The sequence below is a fragment of the Sapajus apella genome, unplaced genomic scaffold (assembly GCF_009761245.1).
Source record: "Sapajus apella isolate SASKATOON/1434 unplaced genomic scaffold, GSC_monkey_1.0 scaffold41, whole genome shotgun sequence".
Taxonomy (NCBI): Eukaryota; Metazoa; Chordata; class Mammalia; order Primates; family Cebidae; genus Sapajus; species Sapajus apella.
In genome coordinates this window covers 14,740,641-14,766,018 of record NW_022436981.1, presented here as the reverse complement: position 1 = coordinate 14,766,018, position 25,378 = coordinate 14,740,641, and the positions used below count along the sequence as shown (strand labels likewise).

Genomic DNA, 25,378 nt, shown 5'->3' with positions numbered 1-25,378 from the left:
TTTGCTCTATATTTTTTGCTCACTCGGCCGCTTAAGATGTCGTTTTGTCAAGAAAATAAGGTATGCGTCCGAAGCGGGGCAAACCCTTTGAGGACTCTGGAAATCTGATTACTCTGTAGGCGAAACTCATACTGACAGTGTTCGGCCGACTTCTCTTTTCTAGAGTTCACGATCTGGGAGATCCTGCTGGCCTGTGGTCTACCCATTGCCTTCCCCGGCTCTCTTGGAGGCGCCTGGAAAGCCGAGCAGCAGCCCGCCACCCGCCAGAACAGGGGCGGGGCGGGGCGGCGGGTCCGCGCAGAGCATGCGCAGACGAAGTCCGGCGCATGCTCCGCAGCGCGGTGAGTCCACAGATGAGGGGAGTCGAGACTCCCGCGCCCCACCGCCCCCAGCGGAGCTGCTGCTGAGCCGCTCAATCTGAGCCCTGGCTACGAATAAAGTTCGTTTAAAAATCATAATCATTCTTAAGAGAGCAAAAGACGGTGCGAGCCAGTCGCGCGGCACCGCCGGGAGAGCTGGCGCATCGGAAGGAAGCAGTGGCGGCAGCGGTTGCGCCGCGACCAGGAGGAGCCGGTGGCGCCGGGCGGCGGGTCCGCGGCCGGCGGGGGACGGTGAGTAGCGGCTCGCGCTGCGGTGCAGCGGCGCTGCGCTCACTCGCCCTCTCCAGGGGTCTGGGGATTCGTCCGGCTTCGCTGGGGAAGAGCTGGCTTCTCCCCGGGGTCCTAGGCTGTGCCTTACTCTCCGAGTGGCCAGGGGTATCGGGAGCAGGGGCCTCCAGGCCCAGCTCCCATCCCCTAGTTCGGACCGCCGAGCGCCCGCTCTCCCGCCCCTGAGCACTGATCCCAAGTTCCAGCTGGAGAAAGTGGGCGGCCGCGCCAGCCCGGCGCCCCCTCCCCGCTGCCAGCGGTCGGTACCTGGAATTGCCCCACGGGCGGGAAAGGGGTGGAGCGGGGGCGGCGTTGCGTCCCCAGTCTGGCGGAGCGTTAGGCTTTTTTCCTGCCCCCAGTCCCGAATGGGATAGGGGCGACCCAGGCTGGGCGAGAAACCAGGAAGGGCGTGAAGTGCTCAGGTTAGGTTTGAAGGCGAAGAGGGTCCTCACCCCCACCTTGGCGTTTAGACTCCTCTTCTCCCTGCAGTGGGACCCCTCTTTACCTGCGACCCCACCCTTCGCTAGTTCCTTGCTTAGAGAGTGCAGGAATATGAATGAGCCAAATTGCACTATTCCATTGACACTAGTTGCTACAGAATTAACTTTACTCGGAGATCTGAGGAGCCATCGGCAGTTGCCAGAATAACTTCGTTATCAGGAGCTAGTGAAGTGGCAGTAGGGCCTGAAAAGGGGTGTTAACTTCTCTAGGTTTTTATATAACTCCTAACATCTAGGTAATTTCATTGACCCTAGGAAGTTTTTCAGTATTTTTACAAATATAACCGTACTTCTTAAAGGCCGTTATGAGAACACCTTTTTATTAGTGAGTTAACTCACCCTTTTCTAATTTATTAAACTGCATTAGCAAAATGTTAAAAGTTTTGGGAAAAGGGTGTTTATATAAAGCATTACTGTCAAGGTTTTTAATTGTACTCAGAATTATGCTTATTTCTAGGAATTTAATTGTTTTGATCTAGTGGTTTAAGTCTATAGTTTCTGAAAAGCAACCATCTACCTGTTAAAATTTAATTTGGCTTTTTTCTTTAAGGAAATTAATTTGTTATTTAAAAAATGATGTTAAAATTTTTCTTTTTTTTGGCGTACAGTTCTACGAATTTTAGACTCATCTAACCACTACAAAAAGGATGTAGAACAATTCCATCAGCCCCCCCACACAAAAACCAAATGTGATCCCTTTATATCATGCTCCTTACCCCTGGCAATTACTTATTTTTTTCTAGAAATACAATCATAACAGTTGGTAATCTTTTGATATTACCTTTTTTATTCACTCAGCATAATGCCTTTAAGATTTCTCCAAGTTGTTTCATGTATGGATAATTTCTTTTTTTATTGCTGAGTACTGTTTTATTATGTAGATATGCCACAGTTTGTTTCTACATCTGCCCACTGAAGGACGTTTAGGTTTTCAGTTTTGTGTGATTGTGAATCGATCTGCTATAAATACCATGTACAGATTTTTATATGAACATGTTTTCAGTGTTCTAGCGTACTGCTAGGAGTGGATTGCAGGGTCATATGGTAAATGTATGTTTAACTTCTGAAAGACTGTTAAAACTGTTTTCTGGAGTGTGTGTCACTTTGCTTTCCCACAAGCAACACGTGAGAGTTCTAGTTGCTCCACGTACTCCCAGCCTTTGCACCTACTCCCATTTGGTAGTGTCAATATTTTTAAATTTAGCCATTCTAATAGGTGTGTAGTGGTATCTCATTGTGGTTTTAATGTGCCTTTAACCAATGACCAAAGATGTTGAATATTTTTTCATGTGTTCATTTGCCACATGGATTCTTTGGTGAATTATCTGGCAAGTCTTTTGCCCATATTTAAATTGGGCTCTTATGTTGAGTTTTGAGGGTTCTTTGTATGTTTAGGATACAGATTATATGTCAGATACTTGTTTTTCAGGTATTTTGTTCCAGTCTTGTCTTTCCATTCTCTTAACAGGGTATTTCAGACAGCAGTGTTTTAATTTTGGTGAAGTCCAGTTTTTCAGTTTTTCCTTTTGTGGATCTTCTGGTGTCATGTCTAAGAACTTTGCCCAATGCCAGGTCAGGACTTTCTTCTTCTAAAAATGTCTCGTAATAGATCTGTGATCCTTTTGAGTTAATTGTGTAATGTGTAAAGGCTTACTTTTTTGCATATGGATGTCTAGTTGTTCCATCACCATTTGTTGAAAAGACTGTCTTTTCTCCATTGAATTGCTTTTGCACCTTTGTTAAAAATCAGTTGGCCTTATTTGTGAGAGTCTATTTTGGGCCTTTTTTGTTCCATTGATTTACTTAGCTTTCCCTTTGCCATTATCGCACTTTGTTAATTTAGTATTATTATGTCTTAAAACTGGGTAGGGTAATTTCCTCCAGTTTTATTCTTTTTCAAAATTACTTTAGCTATTTTGATTCTTTTACTTTTCTGTATAAAGTTTAGAATCAGCTTGTGGATACAAAAAATTTTGCTGGTGCTTTGATAGAAATTTTATTAAACCCATAGATCAATTTAGGGATAATTGCTATGTTTACTTTGTTGAGTCTCCCAGTCCATGAACATATGTCTTTCCATTTATTTCAGTCTTTGATTTGTTTAGTGTTCTATAGTTTTCAGCATATAGATTGTGTACATGTTTTGTTACATTTATACGTAAGTATTTAATATTTTGGAGCTATTATAAATCTCATTTTAAAAAGTATTGGTTTCAAATTGTACATTGTATATGGAAATACAATTGAATTTTGTGTGTTGTAAATGTGTCCTCTGACTTTGCTAAACTCATTAGGTCAGGGTTTGGTTTTTAAATTTTTGGTAGATTCCTTGGGTTTTTCTACAGAGATAATCATGTCATTTGTGAAAAGAGAAAGTTTTATTTTTTTTCCTAATCTGTGTTTTATTTTTTGTTTGTTTGTTTCCTATTTCACTGACTAGAACTTCATGTATCATGAATAGGAGTAGTAAGAATAGATAACCTTACATTGTTCCCAATCTGAAGGGAAAGCAATCTGTCTTCCAGAATTGAGTTTTATGTTACAGATGCCTTTTTTTTTTTTTGAGGCAGAATCTCACTCTTGTCACCCAGGCTGGAGTGCAATGGCACCATCTCAGCTCACTGCAATCTCCGCCTCCCAAGTTCAGACAATTCTTGTGCCTCAGTCTCCTGAGTGGCTGGGATTACAGGCAAGCAATCCGGCACCCAGTTACTTTTTTGTATTTTTAGTAGAGATGGAGTTTTGCCATGTTGTTCAGGCTGGTCTTGAACTCCTGAACTCAGGCAATCTGCCCGCTGAGGCCTCCCAGAGTGCTTCCTCGGCCCCATTCTATTTCTAGTTTGCTCAGAGTTTTCTCACAAATAGATGTTGAATTTTGTCAAATATTTCTTCTACATCAATTGATACTACGTTGTGTTTTTTTTCTTGAGTTTATTACTATGGCCAATTATATTGATTGCTTTTTGAGTATTTAACTAGCCTTACATTCCCAGAATAAAGTCTACTTGGTTGCAGTGTATTATTGTTTTTAAACATTGCTGAATTCAATTTATTAATTCTTTGCTGAAGATTTTTACGTCTTTGTTCAGAGAGCTTATTTGTTTAATTTTCTTTTTTGTAGTGTCTTTTTGTGGTTTGGTATCAAGATAATGCTGCCTTCATAAAAAGAGTTGGGAAGTGTTTCCTTGTCTCTTCTGGAGGAGATTGTGTACATTGGTGTTAATTTTTTAAATGTTTGGTAGAATTCTTCAGTGAAACTGCCTGTTCCTATAGATTTCTTTTTGAGTTTTTACATTACAAATTCAGTTTCCTTCATAGTTATAGGAGTATGCAAATCACCTATATTATATTGGGTGAATTATGGTAGTTTATGCTTTAGAATTTGGTTCATTTTGTCTACATTGTCACATTTATGTGTATAGAGTTGTTACGTTATCCTTTTGAGTCTGCAGAGTCTGTGTTTCTATCCCGTTTCATTCCCTGTATTGGGTATTTGTATCTTCTCTCTCTTTTGTATTAATCTCACTAAAGTTTTGTTAAATGTATTGATGTCCTCAGAAAGTCAGCTTTTTGTTTCATCAGTTTTTCTGTTTTCAATTTCACTTATTTCTGTTCTTTTTTAGTATCTTCTTCCTTTTTTACTTCCTTTGGGTTTATTTTGCTCTTCTAGCTCTTGAGGTGACTGCTTAGATTACTGAGTTGAAACTTTTCTCCTTTTTTAAGGTAAGCATTTAGTGCTCTAAATTTTCATATTTTAGGCCGGGCACAGTGGCTCATACCTGTAATCCCAGCACTTTGGGAGGCCCAGGTGAGCAGATCACTTGAGGCCAGGAGTTAGAGACCATTCTGGCCAACATGGTGAAATCCTCCCTGCTAAAAATAGAAAAATTAGCTCTACATGGTGGTGAATGCCTGTAGTCCCAGCTATTCGGGAGGCTGAGGCAGGAGAATTGCTTGAATCTGGGAGGCCAAGGTTGCAGTGAGCATAGATCGCGCCACTTCACTCTAGTCTGCGTGACTGAATGAGACTCTGTCTCAAAAATATACTTTCCCATTTCAGCACTACTTTAGCTGTGCCCCACAAACTTTCACATGTATTTTCATTTTCATTTAATTGGTTTTTTTTTTTTTTAACTTTCTTTGTGACTATTTCTTTGACCCTTGGATTGTTTTAAAGTGTGTGCTTTTAGTTTCTGTCTGTAGATTTACCTGTTTTATCTTCCTGTTACTGAGTTTTAGTTTGATTCCATTGTGATCAGTGAACACATTCTATACGATTTTCATTATTTTACATGTGTTTGAGACAGGAGTTCAGTAGATCTGGTTCCACAAGATACAGGTCTTAAAGATGCCCACTGACAAAACCAGATGCATTAAAGAAGCTGGCCAAAACCAAGATGGTCATGCAAGTCACCTCTGGTTGTCCTCACTGCTCATTATATGCTAACTGTAGTACTATATATAATAAAAGTAACTGCCACTAGCACCATGATGATTTATAAATGCCATGGCAAAGTCTGGAAGTTACCTTATATGGTCTGAAAGGGAAAGGAACCCTCAGTTCTGGGAATTCTCCATCCCTTTCCCAGAAAACTCAAGAAGAATCCACCTCTTGTATAGCATATATATATATATATATATAAAACCAAAAACATAAAAATAAGCAATCACCACCCCCTAAGGGCTGCTCTGTTTATGGAGCAGCCACTCTTTTATTCCTTTTACTTTCTTAATAAACTTGCTTTCACTTCACGCTGTCAGCTCACTCTTGAATTCCTTCTGCACAAAGCCAAAAATCCACATGGCCTCCTGGGCTGAACTCCAGTTTTGGGGTTTGCCCTGTGACATGTTGATGTTTGTTTTATGGCCCAGAATATGTTCTATCTGGGTACTTTAAAGGAAGTATACTGTGCTGTTGTATAGAGAGTTCTACAAATAGCAATTAAATTCTGATTTTATTGTGTTTTTAGAATTTCATTTTGATTTATCTGTAGTGTTTTTGAGTGTACCTGTTTGTATTACTGTTTTAGTGGTTGTTCATGGTATTACGTTATATACAGTCATGCATTGGTTAATGTTGGGGATGCACGTTGTGGTTTTGTCATTGTGTGAACATTCTAAAATGTACTTACACTAACCTAGATGGTATAGCCTACTACACACCTAGGCTGTATTCTATAGCTTATTGCTGCTAAGCCACAAACCTGTATACTGTTACTGTATCGAATACTGTAGGTACTTGTAATACATTGGTAAATATTTGTATATCTAAATATATTTAAACATAGAAAAGGCACAGTAAACATATAGCATTGTAATATTAAGGGACCACCGTTGTACATGCAGTTCATCATTGATCAAAATGTTGTTATGTGGCATATGACTGTATATGTGATTTATCACAGTAATTTATCACTGCAGTCAGTATTTTACAAATTCAAGTGAAGTGCAGAACCCTTACCTCCCTTTATAGTCCTTTATCCTTCCCCATTTATAATTAATTGTCTTAAATATTCTCCTTACATAAATTGAATGCTACCTTGGACAGTTGTATAATTTTTTTTCAACTATGAAACGTAATTTAGAACACTCAAAAGGAGAAGGGAAGTCTGTTGCATTTAACAATATTTTTCCTCTTACCATGTTCATTCTTTTGTTCTGATATTCCAAGTTTTTCTTTTAAAAAATTACTTTCTTTCTGCTTGAGAACTTCCTTTAGCTGTTGTTTTGCATTGGCCTGCTGTCAACTAATGCTCTTAGTGTTCCCTCATCAGAGATTACCTTGATTTCCTTTTTATTCCTAAAGGATATTTTCGTTGGATATATAATTTTGAGTTGACAGTTCTTTTCTTTCAACACTCAAAAAATGGTGTGCCACTTCCTTGTGGCCTCCATGGTTTCTGAGGGGAAATTCACTGCCATTCAAATTACTTTTCCCTTGCCGGGCGCGGTGGCTCAAGCCTGTAATCCCAGCACTTTGGGAGGCCGAGGCGGGTGGATCACAAGGTCAAGAGATCGAGACCATCCTGGTCAACACGGTGAAACCCCGTCTCTACTAAAACTACAAAAAATTAGCTGGGCATGGTGGCGCGTGCCTGTAATCCCAGCTACTCAGGAGGCTGAGGCAGGAGAATTGCCTGAACCCAGGAGGCGGAGGTTGCGGTGAGCCGAGATCGCGCCATTGCAGTCCGGCCTGGGTAACAAGAGCAAAACTCTGTCTCAAAAAAAAAAAAAACAAATTACTTTTCCCCTAAAGATAATGCATTCTTTTTCTCTGGCTGCTTTCAAAATGTTTTGTCGTTAGTTTTCAGAAGTTTGACTTTGATTTGTTTAGGTCTAGAATTTGATTGGTTTATCCTGTTTGGTATTTACTCAGCTTTTGAATCTGTAGCTTTGTCTCTTTCCATATTTGGGAAATTTTCAGTCATTATTTCTTCAAGTTCTTTTTTAGCCCTATCTTCTTTGTCTTCTCCTCCTGGAACTCCAATGACAGAAATATGTGATGTTTTGTGGTTTAGTTCCACAAGTCCTGAAGCCTCTGTCCTTTATTTCACTCTGTTTATTTGGCTTGGCTCAGATTGTTCTATGTTCAAGTTAAGTTAATTCTTTTCTCTGTCCTCTCTGTTCTGCTGTTGAACCTATCATTGAGTTTTTTTTTTTATTATGGTTATTATAATTTTCAGTTCTATTCTCCATTTGGTCCTTCTTTATATCTTCTGTTTCTTTGATGAGACTCTAATTTTTTACATTTGTTCAAGTATATCTATAATTGCTCACTGACTGCCAATTAACTTTTCATTTTTAAAATCCTTATTAGATAAATCTAATGTCTGCCATCTCATTGCTGGTGTCTATTGATTGGCTTTTGCATTCAAGTTAAGATTTTCCCGGTTCTTGGTGTGCTGAGTGATTTTCGATGAAATCAGGACATTGGAAGTGTTATGTTATGATTCTCTGGTCTCATTTACATTCTCTTTTAGCTTGCTTCCTTTGAAGTGCTCCAAAAACGGGAAGGGTAGGGCATACCTCTTTACTACTAGGTGAGGATAAAACTCCAGGTTTCCTGCTTGTCTTCCCATTTAAATTGAGAGTGGGCTGGGTGAGGTGGCTCCTGCCTGTAATCCCAGCACTTTGGGAGGCCACGGCAGGCGGATCACTTGAGCCCAGGAGTTTGGCAAAACCCAGTCTCTACAAAAAAATGCAAAAATTAGCCAGGCTTGGTGGTATGTGCCTATAGTCCCAGCTGAGGTGGGAGGATTGCTTGTGCCCAGGAAGTTGAGGCTGCAGTGAGCTGTGTTCACACCACTGCACTGCAGCCTGGAGTGTAGAATGCGACCCTGTCTCAAAAAAAAAAAAAGAAAGAAAGAAACTGAGAGTGGGAAGAGCTCCTCTTACTACTGGTCACAATGACTCTCCACTGGGGCCCACGTATACCATCTGGCTGGGGGGAGGAGTGGTACCTTGTGGTTCCCACTGACACTGCAGGGAGTCAGCAGATGGCCTTGTTACCTATGAGAGATAGTAGAAGTCCTGACTTTCTAATAGGTTTCATCTGACACCACCCCAGCAAGAAAGTGGATTACTGAATTGCTGGATGGGGTAGAAATTTGGGCTCCCACATGGTCTCCAGGGATGCCTTGGTGGTGGTTGGGCAGGGTGGGGGCTGCTTTCATTTCTTCCCAGTGAGGATGAAAGTCCTCCTCAGTTGGTCTTCTCTGACAAACCCCATAGAGGGAGTTGGGTGCATCAGTATAGCCCTCACAAGGGTATAGGTGTTTTCTATCTTTCCACTTGCTAGGCTGCCCCTTTCCTGGTCTTCTGACTCAAGAGAGTAGGCTTTTATGGTTTTTTTTGTTGTTGTTGATGGTGGTGGTGATATTTCCTGGTTACCAGCTTCTCTATAATCTAGTCTGGGATATATGAGGTTAAAAGAAATCAAGGAAAACTCATTACCATGTTGTTCTTTGTGTCCCATGGTACTTTTCCACTTTTCAGTGTCTAATGTTTGTTTACATGTAATGTCCAAAATGTTTGGTTATACTTAGAGGAAGGAATAGGGAAAAATGTCTATCATTTCAGAAGCAAAAGTGTCTGAAGTATACATCTTTAAAAGGATAAAATGTAATAAGATTTCTGTGTTTGCCTTTTTTTGAACCTAACAGTCTTCTTGGGTGAAGAATTGTTTAGGTAGAGAACGGAAATTGCTTTCTAGGAACTGAACCAATGTGAGATACAGCTAGCTGCATGAACAAAGGTCAGATCCTGGTCAGAATTTTGTATTTGACCCTGTGCTCTAAAGACTACATCTTGTGTAGGGTATAGTAGGATGGTGATACTTGATGTCTAGATTGTACCCTGGACCAGGGGTCCCCACTTCCCAGGCTATGGACTGTAACTGTTCTGTGGCCTGTTAGGAACGGCTACATGGCAGGAGGTGAGTGGCTGTGAGCATTACCCCACCTGAGCCTCCACCTCCTGTCAGATCAGCAGCAGCTCAGATTCTCATAGGAGCCCAAACCCCATTGTGAACTACGCATGTGAGGGATCTAGGTTGCAGCATTCCTTATATCCTTATGAGAACTAATGCCTGATGATTTGAGGCAGGATAGTTTTATCCCCAAACCATCCCTCCACACCGCCCCTACCCAACCTCCTATCTGTGGAAGCTGTCTTCCACCAAAACCAGTCCCTGACGCCAAAATGGTTGGGAGCCACTGCCCTACATCGTCAGATCATATACTCGAAGGATAAGATGCAGGCATCAGGCATCAGGCACCAGCTGTTGGTGTTTTTGTTTTGTTTTGAGACAGGGTCTTGCTCTGTCACCTAAGCTGAAGTACACTGGGGCAGTCATAGCTCACTGCAGCTTTGAACTCCTGGGCTCAAACAGTCTTTCTGCCTTATCTTCCCGAGTAGCTGGGACTACGGGCTTGTGGCACCATGCCTGGCTAATTTTTTTTTTTTTTTTGTAGAGACAGGGTCTCACATGGTGCCCAGGCCGATCTTGGACTCCTGGCCTCAAGCAGTCCTCCTGCCGCAGCCTCCCAAACCACTGGGATTACAGGTGTGAGCCACTGCCCCCTAGCCAAGTATTTTTTATAAGTTTTCTAGATGATTCCAAGGTATAGCCAAAATTGAGAATCACTAGCCTAGGGTAATGGCTCTGACATTTATCTGACTGTAAAATTACTTGGGATATGTGTCCATTTGGGATTTCCATGAAGCAAATATCAAGATGGAATTAGAAGTGTAAGAGATTTATTGGGGGAGAAGCCTGAGAAGGACAAAGTAAGTGGCATCTTTAAATAATCAGGCCTCAAATCTAATGACCCTACTCATCGTCTGGATGAAAGCAGATCTAGGTATTTATTGATATATGAATGCCATGCATTGTGCTATTGATGAGGATTCATTCAAAAATAAATTGCTTTATTGTCGTACCTATCAAAGAATTTACCTCATCTAAAAAGAGTGGGAGGGGCCTCATTTATGAAAACACATCCTTGCAATGCAATGTGATAATTTCTTGATAAGACAGTTTATTTTGTACATTTTTGTGTTATGAAAAAATTATTTCATTTTAAACCACAGATTTGTGCGGGAAGATCTGATCACCTGGAATTAGAGTTGGTACAGAAACCAGTTCATCTCCAAAAATGTTGGAGGAAGATATGGAAGTTGCCATAAAGATGGTGGTTGTAGGGAATGGAGCAGTTGGAAAATCAAGTATGATTCAGCGATATTGCAAAGGCATTTTTACAAAAGACTACAAGAAAACCATTGGAGTAGATTTTTTGGAGCGACAAATTCAGTATGTACTTGGCCATTTTATTCCTTTGGCTTTGATTTGTGAACTACATCCAAGACTCATTGGAATAATAGTTAATTACAGTACCTTTCGAGGTGTGGCAACTAGTGGCAGTTCTCATGGGACAGTGATGGTGGTTTTCAGTTACTCATTACATATGTAACTTTATCCTTTTTTTTTCCTTTCATCTCTTCCCTTCCTCTTTCATTATTTTTTCTTTTTCTACCCCCCTTCCCATGTTTTTCTCTCTGTCATATCTGTTTTATATTTATTGGTGACATCTTGGGCATGTCTTAAACACAAATTGATGCTTGACTCCAGTGAGATTTCCAACTGCTATTTTCTTTAGAATGAAAGTTATATTATGGGCTCTTTTTTTTTTTTATTAGAATCTCTCTTCTCTTTTTGAAACTAGGCAAGACTATATGGAAGTTAGAGAATCAATAGTTTGCTTTTACTCTAAAGAAATAAGACAGAACAGATTTGGGAGGACTAAATTTGCCTATGAAAAGGAAATCCTGCCGGGCGCGGTGGCTCACGCCTGTAATCCCAGCACTTTGGGAGGCTGAGGTGGGTGGATCACCTGAGGTCAGGAGTTTGAGACCAGCTTGGCCAACATGGTGAGACTCCGTCTCTACTAAAAATAGAAAAATTAGCCGGGCGCAGTGGATCACGAGGTCAAGAAATTGAGACCGTCCTGGTCAACATGGTGAAACCCCGTCTTTACTAAAACTACAAAAAATTAGCTGGGCATGGGGGCGCGTGCCTGTAGTCCCAGCTACTCAGGAGACTGAGGCAGGAGAATTGCCTGAACCCAGGAGGCGGAGGTTGCGGTGAGCCGAGATAGCGCCATTGCACTCCAGCCTGGGTAACAAGAGCGAAACTCCGTCTCAAAAAAAAGAAAAATTAGCTGGGAATGGTGGCGCATGACTGTAATCTCAGCTGCTCCGAAGGCTGAGGCAAAAGAATTGCTTGAACCCAAGAAGTGGAGGTTGCAGTGAACTGAGATCAGGCCATTGCACTCCAGCCTGGGTGACAAGAGTGAGTCTCTATCTCAAAAAAAAAAGAAAGAAAAGGAAATCCTACTTTAGGAAATTCATTTGGATTCTAAAACACATTCAGGGTAATATTTTTTGTCATTAGTCCTGAGAACTTCTAAGGATATTTTAAATTGTAGCAGACAAACTAAAATGTATTACCCAAATAAGAAGCATCACAAACCTGACTTACTGGCCCAACTTTCACAGCAACAATAATTGTGTTTACCATTTTAAAGATTAATTTCTATTTGTATTGTTACTTTCTTTTTAGAATTATTTCCATATTTGCTTCCTTAAAACATATTTAAAAGCAAGTATTTTAAGTCTTGATAATGTTTGCTTTTTGTACTTATTACCTGAAACCAAATAAATATTTTAAGTATATAGTTGATCTTTAAGTATATAGTTGATCTTTATTATTTATAGATTCTACATATTGAAATTCACCCACTTGGTCATATTTATTTGTAACCCTAGAATCAGTATTTGGAGTGCACTTGTGGTCATTTGTGGACATACACAGAGCAGCAAAAAAGTTGCCCAGCATGCACTTTCCCAGCCGAGGTCATCAAACAAGTCTGCTTTCCTGTTTCAGCCCTCATACAGTAAACACATGTCCTTTGTGTGTTCTGTTTAATGCCACATTTTTTACATTTTGGTGATTTTGCTGTTTAAGAAGGCTCCTAAGTGTCATCTGAAGTGCTGTCTAGCATTCCTAAGTACAGGAAGGTTATGATGTGCCTTGTGGAGAAAATGGATACCTTAGATAAGCTTTGTTCAGACATGAGCTACAGTGCTGTTGGTCGTGAATTCAATGTTAATGAATTAACAGTATATATCAATAAGGTGTCGTTAAACAAAAACACACATAAAACAAGGTTACATATTGAGCAGTTGACGAAAATGTAACCAGGGATTCTCAAGAACGTAACCCTGTATTTCCCTTAGGAGCAGTGGTTCAGTATTTACTAATTTAGTGCTCACAATGACATTATAGAAAATAACTACTCTGAATAATAAGAATTGACTGTATGACAAAATAAAATTAAGTTTAAGGGCAACCAGGGAGCGCCAGGGAAGTAAACTGCTTTTTTTATTTATTTTTTATTATTTATTTATTTATTTATTTATTTTGAGACAGTGTTTTGCTCTGTAGCCCAGGCTGGAGTGCAGTGGCGCAATCCTGGCCAACTGCAACCTCCTCCTCCCAGGTCCCGGTTCAAGCAATTTTCCTGCCTCAGCATCCTGAGTAGCCAGCATTACAGGCACATGCCACAATGCCCAATTAATTTTTGTATTTTTAGTAGGGACAGGGTTTCACCATGTTGGCCAGGCTGGTGTTGAACTCCTGACCTCGTGATCCACCTGCCTTTGCCTCCCAAAGTGCTGGGATTACAGGTGTGAGCCACTGCACCTGGTCTTTTGGGTTTTTTTGTTTTTTTTTTTTCTTTTGAGACAGAGTTTCACTCTGTCTCCCAGGCTGGAGTGCAGTGGTGCTCTGCCTCCCGGGCTCAAGCAATTCTCCCACCTCAACCTCCTGAATAGCCGGGACTACAGACATGTACCACCACACGTGGCTAATTTTTGTATTTTTGGTAAAGATGGGGTTTCGCCATATTGGCCAGGCTGGTACTCAACTCCTGCCTCAAGTAAGCTGCCCACCTTGGCCTCACAAAGTGCTGGGATTATAGGTGTGAGGCACTATGACTGGCAGTAAATTTTTTTTTTTGCCTTCTTATTCTCATGCTACACAAAGGCACCAGAACCCTTTAGAATGATGTAGGGAAAGAAGAGCAAGCACTGACATAAGGGAATTCCCCTTCCCAAAAACATTAGTCTTAGACCACCACTACCTATGACTGTGTCACAGAAAAAAACATGGCAGATAAATCTGAATCATGTGAGGAGCTATAGCTTTGGGGGAATATTTTTTACTCTTTTACTGTTGGTAATGATATCAACATCTGACAGAGTTTTTCAGGGTGAAATTGACAGTGTACACGTGGTTCCCTGACTTATGATGGTTTGACTTACAATTTTTCAACTTTAGCATGGGTTTATTGAGACATAGCCCCATCATAAATTGAGGAGCATAAGGATTTATAATAGTTCTGTTTATGTTTTTTGACTTTACAGTGGTTTAATGGGGTGTTAAATGCATTTTTGACTTAAGGATATGGGCTTACCAGGAGTTACAGTGCTTGTAAACCAATGGGTTTATTGGGAAATAACCCATTGTAAGTCAGGGAACATTTGTGGTTTTAATATCTTTGGATTTGAAAATGAAAAATATACACAAAGCTCTATTACCAAAAACATTTTCCTTTACATGTGAAATAAATTCATCTCTTGTTTTAGAGTTAATGATGAAGATGTCAGACTAATGTTATGGGACACTGCAGGTCAAGAGGAATTTGACGCAATTACAAAGGCCTACTATCGAGGTAAAACACAGGATTGATTGATTTTCTTTGGGCACATTATTTTGGCTAAACTAACTTTGCTTTCTTTGTTTCTCATATAAGGGTTTCTCTTGAAGAATAGTTAAAATAATTTCAAAGTATTTTTTAAAATCCCAGTTCATTATTCTTCTAAAGATTTTGTATAGTGGCAAATAACACCTAGTACCGTACACAGTTTGTCTGTGCCTTAGAATTATATGACTCATGTAGGCATTCCCAGACCAAATCAGGAAGAAACTGTTAAATGCCTACTTTGACCCCAAGAAAATGACTGTATAATCAGAGAATGAAAGCTAATATATGAAAAAGTAAAGCCCCAGCAAATAAGATGGCATATTGTTAGGACAGTGAAATGGCATGGTAAAGCCTTTTCAGTGCTGTGGGAGTTCAGAGAAGTATGAGATACCTGTGAAAGGAAGGAACCATGACTGAAGAATTTAAGGCTCTAAAATGTGGGCTGAAATTTCTTAAAAGGCTAAATGAAACTCCTGAATGGAACTTAAAAGTTTCCTTTAACATTTTCCTATAAAATTTTGCCCTTTTCTTTTGGAATTTAAACATCATTTTCAGTGTTCCTGTAACTCAGCTGCCAATAGTGATTAAAGTGAGAGAACACAATAACAAAAGCTTGATGAAATACCATATAGCATTCTAGCCTGTTGATGCCAAGTAAATATTAATTGATCATTCATATTGACAAGTATTTAATACTCTGCACTTCACAGATGCTGTGGGAGCTACAAAGGCACAGCTGGTATACTGATTATCCCTTCTATGGCGTCCCTCTTTTCTGAACCTTTCACTGTGTTGTAATTAAAACTTGTTTCCTAAAGACAATTTCCCCTGCCACCTTCTCTAAGGGAGGCTTTTTACCCCTATCCCTGCCTACTCACATTCTACAGGACTTAAAGGATGTTGGGCAGAGGGTATCTTGTTTCTCACTGCTGCTTCCAAACCATTCCTCCTCTTTTCTCCTTCAGAAACCTGGGCACCTTGAAAGTCCAGGTCATGAGATTTTTACCCACCACTAATGCCCCTGCTTGCCATGGTCCATCGACTTCCTTTATAGTCCATCACCTCCTTTCTGATAACACTGGCCTCTGGCCCAGTTTCTTCATCACAATTGTTTGGGTTACTTTTTCAAAATTCGGCCTGTTTCTTATTTCCTTGTTGTTTTCAAGGCCAACAATTTTTTCATTACTCCAAAATCTAAGCCTCTGTAGTCTCCCACTCACTGACCACTGCTGCCTATGCTTGTGCTTGCTAATTGTAATACTCAGATTCTGTCATGAAACCATCAAGAGCTCTGTACACTGACCCTACCACTTTTTAAAATATGACCTTCCACATGGCTTTACTGCTTCTCTTCCTCAATTTAGTTTTTTTAGTCCTGTAAGCATTTGCTTGCAAGGACCTTTAACTCCCTGGCCTAAGCTCTCTGCTTAATACTTGCTCAGCAAAATGCCCAATCCAGTTAAACCCAACTGTCTACCAATCTGCATCCAAGCACCTGAACCATATAGAGAATATCAGACAACCATTCAGACTGAACTTTGAAGCTACCAGCACATAACCTTAATGAGTGCGTAGTGCCGTCAGACACTCTCAGTATTCTTTACTCAAGTCTCTGTCATTTTCCAAAATACCTCGTTTATGTTTTCTCTTGCCTTAACCTTGGGGATCCCTTCCTCCTCTCTACTCTCTGCTGATTTCTTTGCTTCATTCTTCTTTGAGAAAATAGATGAAATCAGTGAAAACTGTTTTATCCTTCTCATAACCAGATCACTTTCTTGGTTAAAACTCTTCAGCATCATATACACAGGACTTTACAACTGTGTTTCTCCTTGTCTGCCAGCATCATCTGCTGATTCTTCACTTGTATTTCACCCTTGAGAAATCCTCCAATTTTTTCTTTCCTTTTACACTATGCCTGGAATGCTTTCTTGTCTTACTTGACTGTCTACCTTCAACCTTAAGAGCTCAGAAGTCTCTATGAAACTTTTTGTGGCTCTCATCCCTGAAAAGTTAATAATTTTTTAAGCTAATTCAGTATGTTTATTGCATTTATCACTCTGTAGTATTTGCATATTTATTTTCCCTGACAAATTATGAGTTACTTTAGCTTCTGGCTTATGGAGTGCTAGGGTTTTTGTCTTTGTCTCCCCAGCCCCATTGCATAGCCTCTGTTGGCTCACATGAATTCAGTTGTCCTTAGGAGACAGTATCATTTCGGTTAATTTTTTTATAAGTGAAATTCTACTGGTTCATCACACAGTCTCATTTTACTTATCAGATGCTATAAATTTATACTGTGACCTTAAGCAATGGATGAAATTGTGTGTGTGTGTGTGTGTGTGTGTGTGTGTGTGTGTGTGTCTTTGTCTTAACTTTTATTTATATTGATATAACATTTCTTGGAAACATATCTGAAAAGTTTCCTTTAAGATAATTATCTTTTTTACTTCTGAAATATATGTATACACACATACACACACACACACACACACACACACATTTAATACACATTTGCTGAATAAAACTTCAAATCTAGAGAAACAGTCATGGGGGCAACCATAAACACAGCAGATCCTACTTTCCTGAGGCTTCCAGAGAGAGTAAATATCTTTAAGTGAAATAATTTATAAATATATATGTGTGTATATATATAGATACATGTGTATATATATGTATATGTTTACATTTATAAATATATATGTATATAAACACATACACATATATATTTGCATTTATAAATATATATATAAATATAAATTATTTTACTTAAAGATATTTGCTCTCTGAAGTGGAAGCCCCAGGAAAATGGCATCTGCCTTGTTTATTGTTGCCCAGATGACTGTTTCTCTAGATTTGAAGTTTTATTCAGCAAATGTGTATTAAGTGTCTCTGTTGTTCTAGGGATATAATAGGCATAGTAAACCTTGCCCTGGCCTCTTTGTCTTAACTTGTATTTATATTGATGTAATAACATTTCTTGGAAATATATCTGAAAAGTTTCCTTTAAGATAATTATCTTTTTTACTTCTTAAATCTCCTTTTGTTTTCTCCTTTTATATCTACCCTTTGATATCATAAAAATTAAAATATATTCTGTCTTAGTACTTAGAATGCTAGTAGTTGAATACTAAACAGTCCTAAAGAACAGATGATATGGAAGCAGTTATGAAATCTCTTTAAACATCCTGTATTGAAAGATATAGGTTTAATGACACTGAAATAATAGATATACAATGGAAATTCTTCTGACTTCATGGAAGTCTTCTTTAGTATGTCACTTTACCCAATTTGAAAGGGAATCTATGTTTGTGTGTCCTGGATTATCTGAGAAGCAGTACTTGAAAACAGAACAGATATATTGAATAGCAGTCTAACAGTATACGTCTTGAAGAAATCTCTGTATATGAAAGTTCCAAGTGACCGTGTTAATGAATTTTTAGTACGGTTTCATATAAACACATAATTTCTTCTTTTAGACAGGATTTACCACTGATTTCATTGAAGTAGCTTGCTTCTTTACTGTATTTGCAAATTTATACCAGTTACATAAAATATATATACTTGAGAAATAGGGTGAATTCAAGTAACTTTTGAATATATAGCCTATTTTTTTCACTTTTGAAAATATGGGATTTGTTATAACAATGGCAACTAAGGTTTAATAACTGTACTAACATATAAATGATCAAAGAAGTTGCCTTTCTGAATTGGTATCAAGGGAACTTGACTTCCACTGCCTGCTCTAAAAAGCATTTTGGTTTCTTAGTACCACTACTTACAACTTTATTTACTGTGTACTTTACGGCTTCCCATCCACAGTAGCTTTGGTTATTTTCTGTGGCTGACAGTTTGGATCCTGAGCACCTGTATTATGGTGTAAGGTAGAGAGTTATGTTTTTACTACCCCAAACCCTTCTTAGAGTAGATGGTATTGTTTTTTCTCCCAAGGTTCTGTCACTCAAGTAGATGGTATTTTTATCAAATTATGAATTTCAACACTGTTGATTAACAGGTCCTAAATGTACAGTTTTATTCTTGAGTAAAGGTTATTTGTATTTTTTAATGGGGTTATTACCCTATCTTCCCCACACATTCAAAAAAATAAATAAATAAACATAAAACCTAGGTGGAAACACCAAAAAGAAGTAGGATTACTTGAGCTTTTTATTATTTTCTTTTCATCTGCTGAACTTTGTCCTCTAAATTCTCTGCATGAAATGTCTGTTTTTTTGTTTTTGTTTTTGTTTTTTCTTTTGAGGAAATATAGAGGCTAGGCTATTCCTTTCTAAGCTTTTGACGGTTTGATGTGGCAGTATTACTTTTTTACCAATAGGGTTATTTTTAGAGAATATATTTGACATTACGTATCTATAATTTAAAAGGCAAAACTGGCAAGGTGCATTGGCCCATGCCTGTAATTCCAGCACTTTGGGAGCCTGAGGCAGGCAGATCATCTGAGGTCTGGAGTTTGAGACCAGTCTGGCCAATATGGTGAAACCATATCTCTACTAAAAATTAAAAAATTAGCTGGGTGTGGTGGCACACACCTGTAATCTCAGTACTGGGAAAGGTGAGGCATAAGAATAGCTTGAACGTGGGAGGCAGAGGTTACACTGAGCCGAGATCCATGCTACTGCACTCTAGCCTGGGCAAAAGAGCAAGACTCTGTCCAAAAAAAAAAGAGCCTATCTTAGTAATTTAACTTTTTTTTAGCCAACTATATTAAAATGGCAAAGGGGATAAGATACTGAGACAGGTCCTCAGTTTCAGCTTCTTTTTCTAAATGTTAAAACATAAACATCACAATACAATATGATTTAAGGAAGAAACAGCAATTATACATAAATTTGAAAAACAGTATATTTAACATTCTTTTATGTTTTCCCTTTGGGGAGCCCCTTTGGGGTTCCATTAGAATGCTTTTGGTTGCTGACAAGAGAAAAGGAATTTCAAACTGGCTTAAACGAAACAGATTGACTGATTTGATAGAAAAGTCTGGAAATAGCATCACTTTTAGTTGTTTGTTCAGCCGATAACCTTAGTGATTCTCCTGGCCATGTCTCCTCCCTGTGTGGGGTATCTCCTCACATTGATTTCCCTTTGGGTTGCAAGATTGTCACCAGGAGCAATGAAAGCCACATGTTTGTTTACATCCTTGGGGAGAAAGAGTTACTTCCCACAGCAGTGGTTCAGATGTCCTGAGCTTTTCTCTGATTAGACCACCCTTGCCCTGACTGCAATAATGAAAGGAATGTGATTAATTGACTTGGATCACATAGTGCTCTTCACCACCACAACTCCCACCTCCAGCAGAGGATAGGTTTAGAATACCTAAATTACATGGCTACTATACAGTGGGGGAAAGGTGTTTTTAGGGAGAGATGCCACTTAGGCAGTCAGACAGTATCTGCTGCTAGTACAGATTTAGATAGTGATGTAATTAAATCAAAATAAAAGTAGGAAGAGAGGGTAAGGGCTAGAAAAAATGAAATAAGACACAAATTTGGTGGTAGAAACACTATGCCATGGCTCACTGATTTAAATCCTAGACATGTATTATTAATAATGCATAAAAATCAACAAAATTTTTAAAAGAAAAATTTTATTTTAATTCATTTAAAAGACCTATTATTCCAAAGCCATTGCTCAAAGGTATTATTATGGACTTGGAATGCTGGCTTAATTGTATAGTGAGACATGTTGAAACAAGACTGTCTTGTAAATAGGTTACAACAGAGCACAGATTAGGAAGCGTCCGGGATCCCAACTGACTTCTCTAACGCTTTTTAGAACGTCTACTCCAGGCAGTAGGAACCAATGCTTTTAGTTAGTACCGCAAACTACAGACAACATAAAATAGATTTTTGTCACAGTTTTTTACTGAGACTTTGGTTTGTTGGAGAGGAAAAATACCTTCTTTCTTCTACTCTTTTGGTCCTTGATTGGGTCTCTAACAAAAGACAGATTAACAAGAGAAAAGCATATGAATTTATTTAATATAAGTTTTATGTGACAAAGGAGCCTTCATAAAGAAATGAAGACCCAAAGAAACAGTTAAACCTGAGCATTTTTATTCCAGGTTTGAGGAAGAGTGCAAAATCATTGAAGAATGTGATAGGACAAAGCTAAGAGCCATAACCTAGGGGAAGCTTAGCAAGATTCATCAGCAAAGGTTCATTCAGATTCCTTTTGGTGTCCCTCTCTCTTCAGAAATGAGGATGCCTCTTTCCTTTGGGTATAGGGAGGTCACCTCTCATCTGAGGGGCTTATGACTTCCTTCAGGTAAAGGTCAGAAAATCCTTCCTTTGGGAGGCCGACGTGGGCAAATCACTTGAGGTCAGGAGTTCAAGACCAGGCTGGTCAACGTGGTGAAAATCCATCTCTACTAAAAGTATAGAAAAATTAGTTGGACATGGCAGTGGGTGCTATAATCCCAACTAACCAGTAGGTAGAGGCAGGAGGATCGCTTGAACCTGGGAGGCAGAGGCTGCAGTGAGCCCAGATAATGCCACTGTACTCTAGCCTGGGCAACAGAGCAAGACTCTTAAAAAAAAAAAAAAAATCAAAAATGAAAATCCTTCCTGAGTTTTATAACCTGCTTCAGAGGAGAAGGAGCTGGGGGGAGATCAAAGTGACCCTCCTCTTCTGCTATTTCCTCAAATTCCTTTAGCTTAAAATACTCAGTACGTCAAGGTGCCATATTTTAGGGTAACACGTCCAGAGCCCTATTACTGGTATCTCTTGGATGCGGTTCATCTCTGCCCCTGTGAAATGCATGAGCATTCCTCACCCTGCCGTTGAGGGAAGCACGGTTCCTTCCTGATATGGCTCTCTGCTTTTGGTCTGTTGGTTTTGATTTTTCACTCTCACTTTCAGTCATTGCATATTTCTCATGCTTGAATCAAGGCGCCACTAATCCAAAATGTCTCCCAGTTGCTGGAAATACATAACAGCTTCCTTAATTGGTCTTGCCGATGTCCATTCTTTAAGGTTTAAGATGAAGGAGGTGGTGATAGCACCCTCATCCATCCTACTGCATCTTTTCACAGGATAGAGCGTTTGGAGTACAGTACTTCTTCTAAAGAAATTCTTTACGGTTCCTCTTTCAGTCCAACCCCCTTCTTATATTTAAAAAAAAAATCTTGAAGTGCTTAAGGGAGTTTGAGTTGTGTAGCAGGATTATAGCCATTTGCTTTCTAAATTCTGCAAATAATCATCTGTCTCATAAATCTTGGAATCTGGTATTTGTTACATGCTTTATTGGTACCTCAGTCAAAAAAAAATTTTTTTTAAGGGATTGGGGGGAAGCGATCATCTTTTGAGCTTTTTAAAATAAATATTAGAAATGGCTTTTTGGTCATTAGGATTTTTCCAAACATAAAAGAACCATGAGGAATCACAGTTTGACAAAGGACTTTATCTGTATGATATTCAGTTAGGGGAAATGGAAACAAGCCGTTGTCCAGCATTTGTCAGAATTGCTGTAACCGTAAAAGTAATCCATAACAAGTAATACAGTTGATTTTTTTTTTCCCATTTTAGTAATATATTTAGGTTAAATCAGAAAGGTGGTGCAGCATTTGATATAAAGTCTTGGTGTCAGGTAAACCATCCTGCTTTGGAGGTTTGTATACCATTCTTTCTAGAGATTGTAATTTATCTTCTTAGGACTTGTTTTTGCAGTCTTATTTCAGATTTTTTATTTCCTGCAGTTCTTGTTTTTTGATTTTGTTCTTTATACTGCATAAATCCGTTTTTCTCCTGTGGTTTAATCGTCATACATTCTCTTATTCTTAAGTTGAATTTGCCTTTAATTTAAGCCACTTACTGTCTTAGTTTGAGCCTCTCCCTGCCTTTCCACTGTGCCATGTGGGTGGGGGTGGTTTATTTGGGACATGGTCCCAGGAAGTAGAGCAAAAGACTACGGAGAATGAGGCAAGGAAGGGAGAAAACCAATAAAGGGATCTAAGTATCACTGTGGGTCACTGGGGCTCAGTTTCCCTGAGGAACCATGAAGAGAGGCCTCAGGAGCCCACCCAAGGGAGGCTGAGGTGTTAATCCCACCCTCCAGAATCAGTCCCCGCTTGGGGATGCATCAAGAAAGCCCCCAGAGGAACAGCAGACCCCCTGCAGCATAGGCTGGAGGTAGGGCAGGAGCACCTGGCACAGGAACTGCTCTCCACAGCTACACCGAAGCGACCGAGGGGACAGGGGAGGGGACGGAGGGGAGAAGGGATGTATACGCGGTCACAGGCATCTGCTGCAGGGTTTATTTACCTCCCTTGATCATATAAACGTCTTCCCTTCTTCACACAAGCACTTTGGCACATTCTCACGTTTCTTTGATCTCTCCCATTCTGTCCCCTGCTAAATAATTTTGGGATTGTTACCGACATACTTTATCTTTTGGTCTTTTACTTTTTTTAAATAACATTGAGCTTTTCTTAATCATTTTTACTGCACATATCTCTGGCACTGTCTGCTTGTTTGTTTTCCATCACATACGCTTCCTCTAAGAGGTTTTTTTTGGTTAGCTGTCTGAGACCTTGAACACTTGGAAATATCCTATTGTGCCCTCAACTTTAAATGGCAGTTAGCTGGACCTCAAGCTGTAGGCTTAAAGCTAATACATTGAGTTTTATGCTAAAGAACAATTTTTTTTTTTTTTTTGAGACACAGTCTCATTCTTTTGCCCATGCTGGAGTGCAGTGGCACAATCACAGCTCACTGCAGCCCCATCCTTGTAGGCTCAAGCAATCCTCCCACCTCAGTCACCTGAGTAGCTGGGACTACAGGCATGTGCCACCACACCTGGCTGATTTTTGTATTTTTTGTAGAGATGGGGTTTCACCATGTTGCCCAGGCTGGTCTCTGAGCTCAAGCGATTCATCTGCCTTGGCCTCCCAAAGTGCTGGAATTACAGATGTGAGCCACCGTGCCCAGCACAGTTTATTAAAACATGATTACATAATGATTTTTTATTTGTAGTTTAGGTAAATATTACAGCTCAAGTAAATATAAGTTTATTTTTTGATATACTCATGTGATCTCTTCAGTTTTTTTTCCCTTAAATTCTGACAAGGTCTCAGGGTGTCTTTGTCTCTCTCTTTCTATATTTTGCATAATTAATTATATGGATTAAAACCTGTTTTTAGGTCAGGCACAGTCACTAACGCCTGTAATCCCAACACTTTGGGAGGCTGAGACCGACAGATTTCTGGAGCTGAGGAGTTTGAGACCAACTTGGGCAACACTGGACAACCCCATCTGTACCAAAAAAAAAAAAAAAAAAATTAGCCATGCATGATGGCATGCTCCTGTAGTCCCAGTTACTCGGGAGGCTGAGGTGGGAGGACTGATTGAGTCCAGGAGGTCGAGGCTGCAGTGAGCCGTGATCGTGCCACTGCACTTCAGTTTGGGCAACATAGTGAGACCTTGTCTCAAAAAAGAAAAAAAACCCACAACAAAAATGAACCTTCTTTTTTTACAGTAATAGCAAACTGCAGTTTTATTCTGTGATCTTTTGCTTTCTACAGTATTCCCTCTGGTAATATGTAGATGCACAGACTGTTTTTGGCTCTGGAGTGTCTTAGATAGCCCAGGCACATCTTGAGACTTAGTAGAAAACTCTTATACCAGAGGGATCTGTAAAGAAGGAATAATGGTAAGAAAACATGCCTTGATTTCAGGAAATCCTCTTGACTCCCAGGATGGTATCCTCTTGTTTACATGTCTGTTTTTATCACCATGCTACCTGAATCAATAGCTAATAATTTATAAAACTCCTTCTTCTAAGAGGTTTCTGCTGCTTTTTAGTTTTTTATATTATCAGCCTAAAATGACAGTTGATGGTTAAAATACTGTCAATGGATAACAGTATGGGTGGAAATTATACAGTTAAACAGGGTAAAAACTAAGTTCCCCCCCCATTTTATATATATATATATATATATTTTACTCTTGGCATTGGCTCTCAAATTATGTTCCTTAGGATCACTGGTATTCTACCAAAATAAAATAATACAATTTATTTAAAAAGTGAATAGAATGAGCAAGTTATGATTTCTTCTCATAAATTTTTCTTAAATCCATGCTGAAAGAAATTAAGAAGCAAACTAACAAGAAGAATTTGGCAACACCTCTAATCATTTTTAGTTTACCATTCTCTCTAGCTTTTATAATGGAATTAAATCAGTATTTTATGGTATTCCAAAAAGAATGTGTATGGTTTTGAGGGTACTGTGACAATTGAACATGTTTGAGATTCACTGTTTTTGGTAAAAACTGGCTCGTTGAGTTAGAAAATACAGTGTACAAGCTGAAAAGTAAAGAAGGGTGGTACAAAGATGAGTTCAACATTTATTTACATAAAAGTTGTTTTGAATGGATAAAAGTTGTCCCCATTCTGCATGAGATTGTTTTATTAATGTAAATAACATTTTTATTTTGTGAACTTACAGGAGCCCAGGCTTGTGTGCTCGTGTTTTCTACCATAGATAGGGAATCTTTTGAAGCAGTTTCCAGCTGGAGAGAGAAAGTAGTAGCTGAAGTTGGAGATATACCAACTGTACTGGTGCAAAACAAGATTGACCTCTTGGATGATTCTTGTATAAAGAAGTAAGGTGGCTACTTTTGGGGGAGGAGGGACAGTAATTCTGTAAAGTTAAGACATTTTAATTTTTGCCTAGTTTTACAGGATCTAGGAAAATTCCTATACTTAACATTTTGAAGGTTTTTAAATTACTTAAAGATTTTAATTTACTTAAAATTTCTGTGAGCTTTTCCATGTGACTGGTTTCAGTTAAAAAATTCATTCTGATTCATAAGTAGAGAAAATTGAAGGAATAAAATGTGAAGGCTCTTTTAGAATTCTAATCTCAAGTCTTTGCACAATAAATGCAATTCT

The 25,378-nt window shown here is 39.1% G+C and overlaps 1 protein-coding gene across 5 annotated transcripts in view; it reads left to right on the top strand.

The window, feature by feature from the left end:
• Window positions 1-329: 329 nt before the first annotated feature.
• RAB23 (RAB23, member RAS oncogene family) overlaps window positions 330-25,378 on the top strand; it is a 32,787-nt gene continuing 7,738 nt past the window's right edge. The window contains exons 1-4 of one of the 5 annotated variants that reach the window (XM_032299766.1): window positions 330-611; window positions 10,739-10,958; window positions 14,354-14,439; window positions 24,933-25,089. In XM_032299766.1, the coding sequence (XP_032155657.1) occupies window positions 10,804-10,958; window positions 14,354-14,439; window positions 24,933-25,089 (398 nt within the window). In that variant the 5' untranslated portion in view covers window positions 330-611; window positions 10,739-10,803. Of the gene's footprint in view, window positions 907-1,050; window positions 1,070-10,193; window positions 10,212-10,269; window positions 10,510-10,738; window positions 10,959-14,353; window positions 14,440-24,932; window positions 25,090-25,378 lie in introns of those variants that run through there. The other 4 variants (XM_032299768.1, XM_032299770.1, XM_032299769.1 and 1 more) reach the window with 4 other exon arrangements.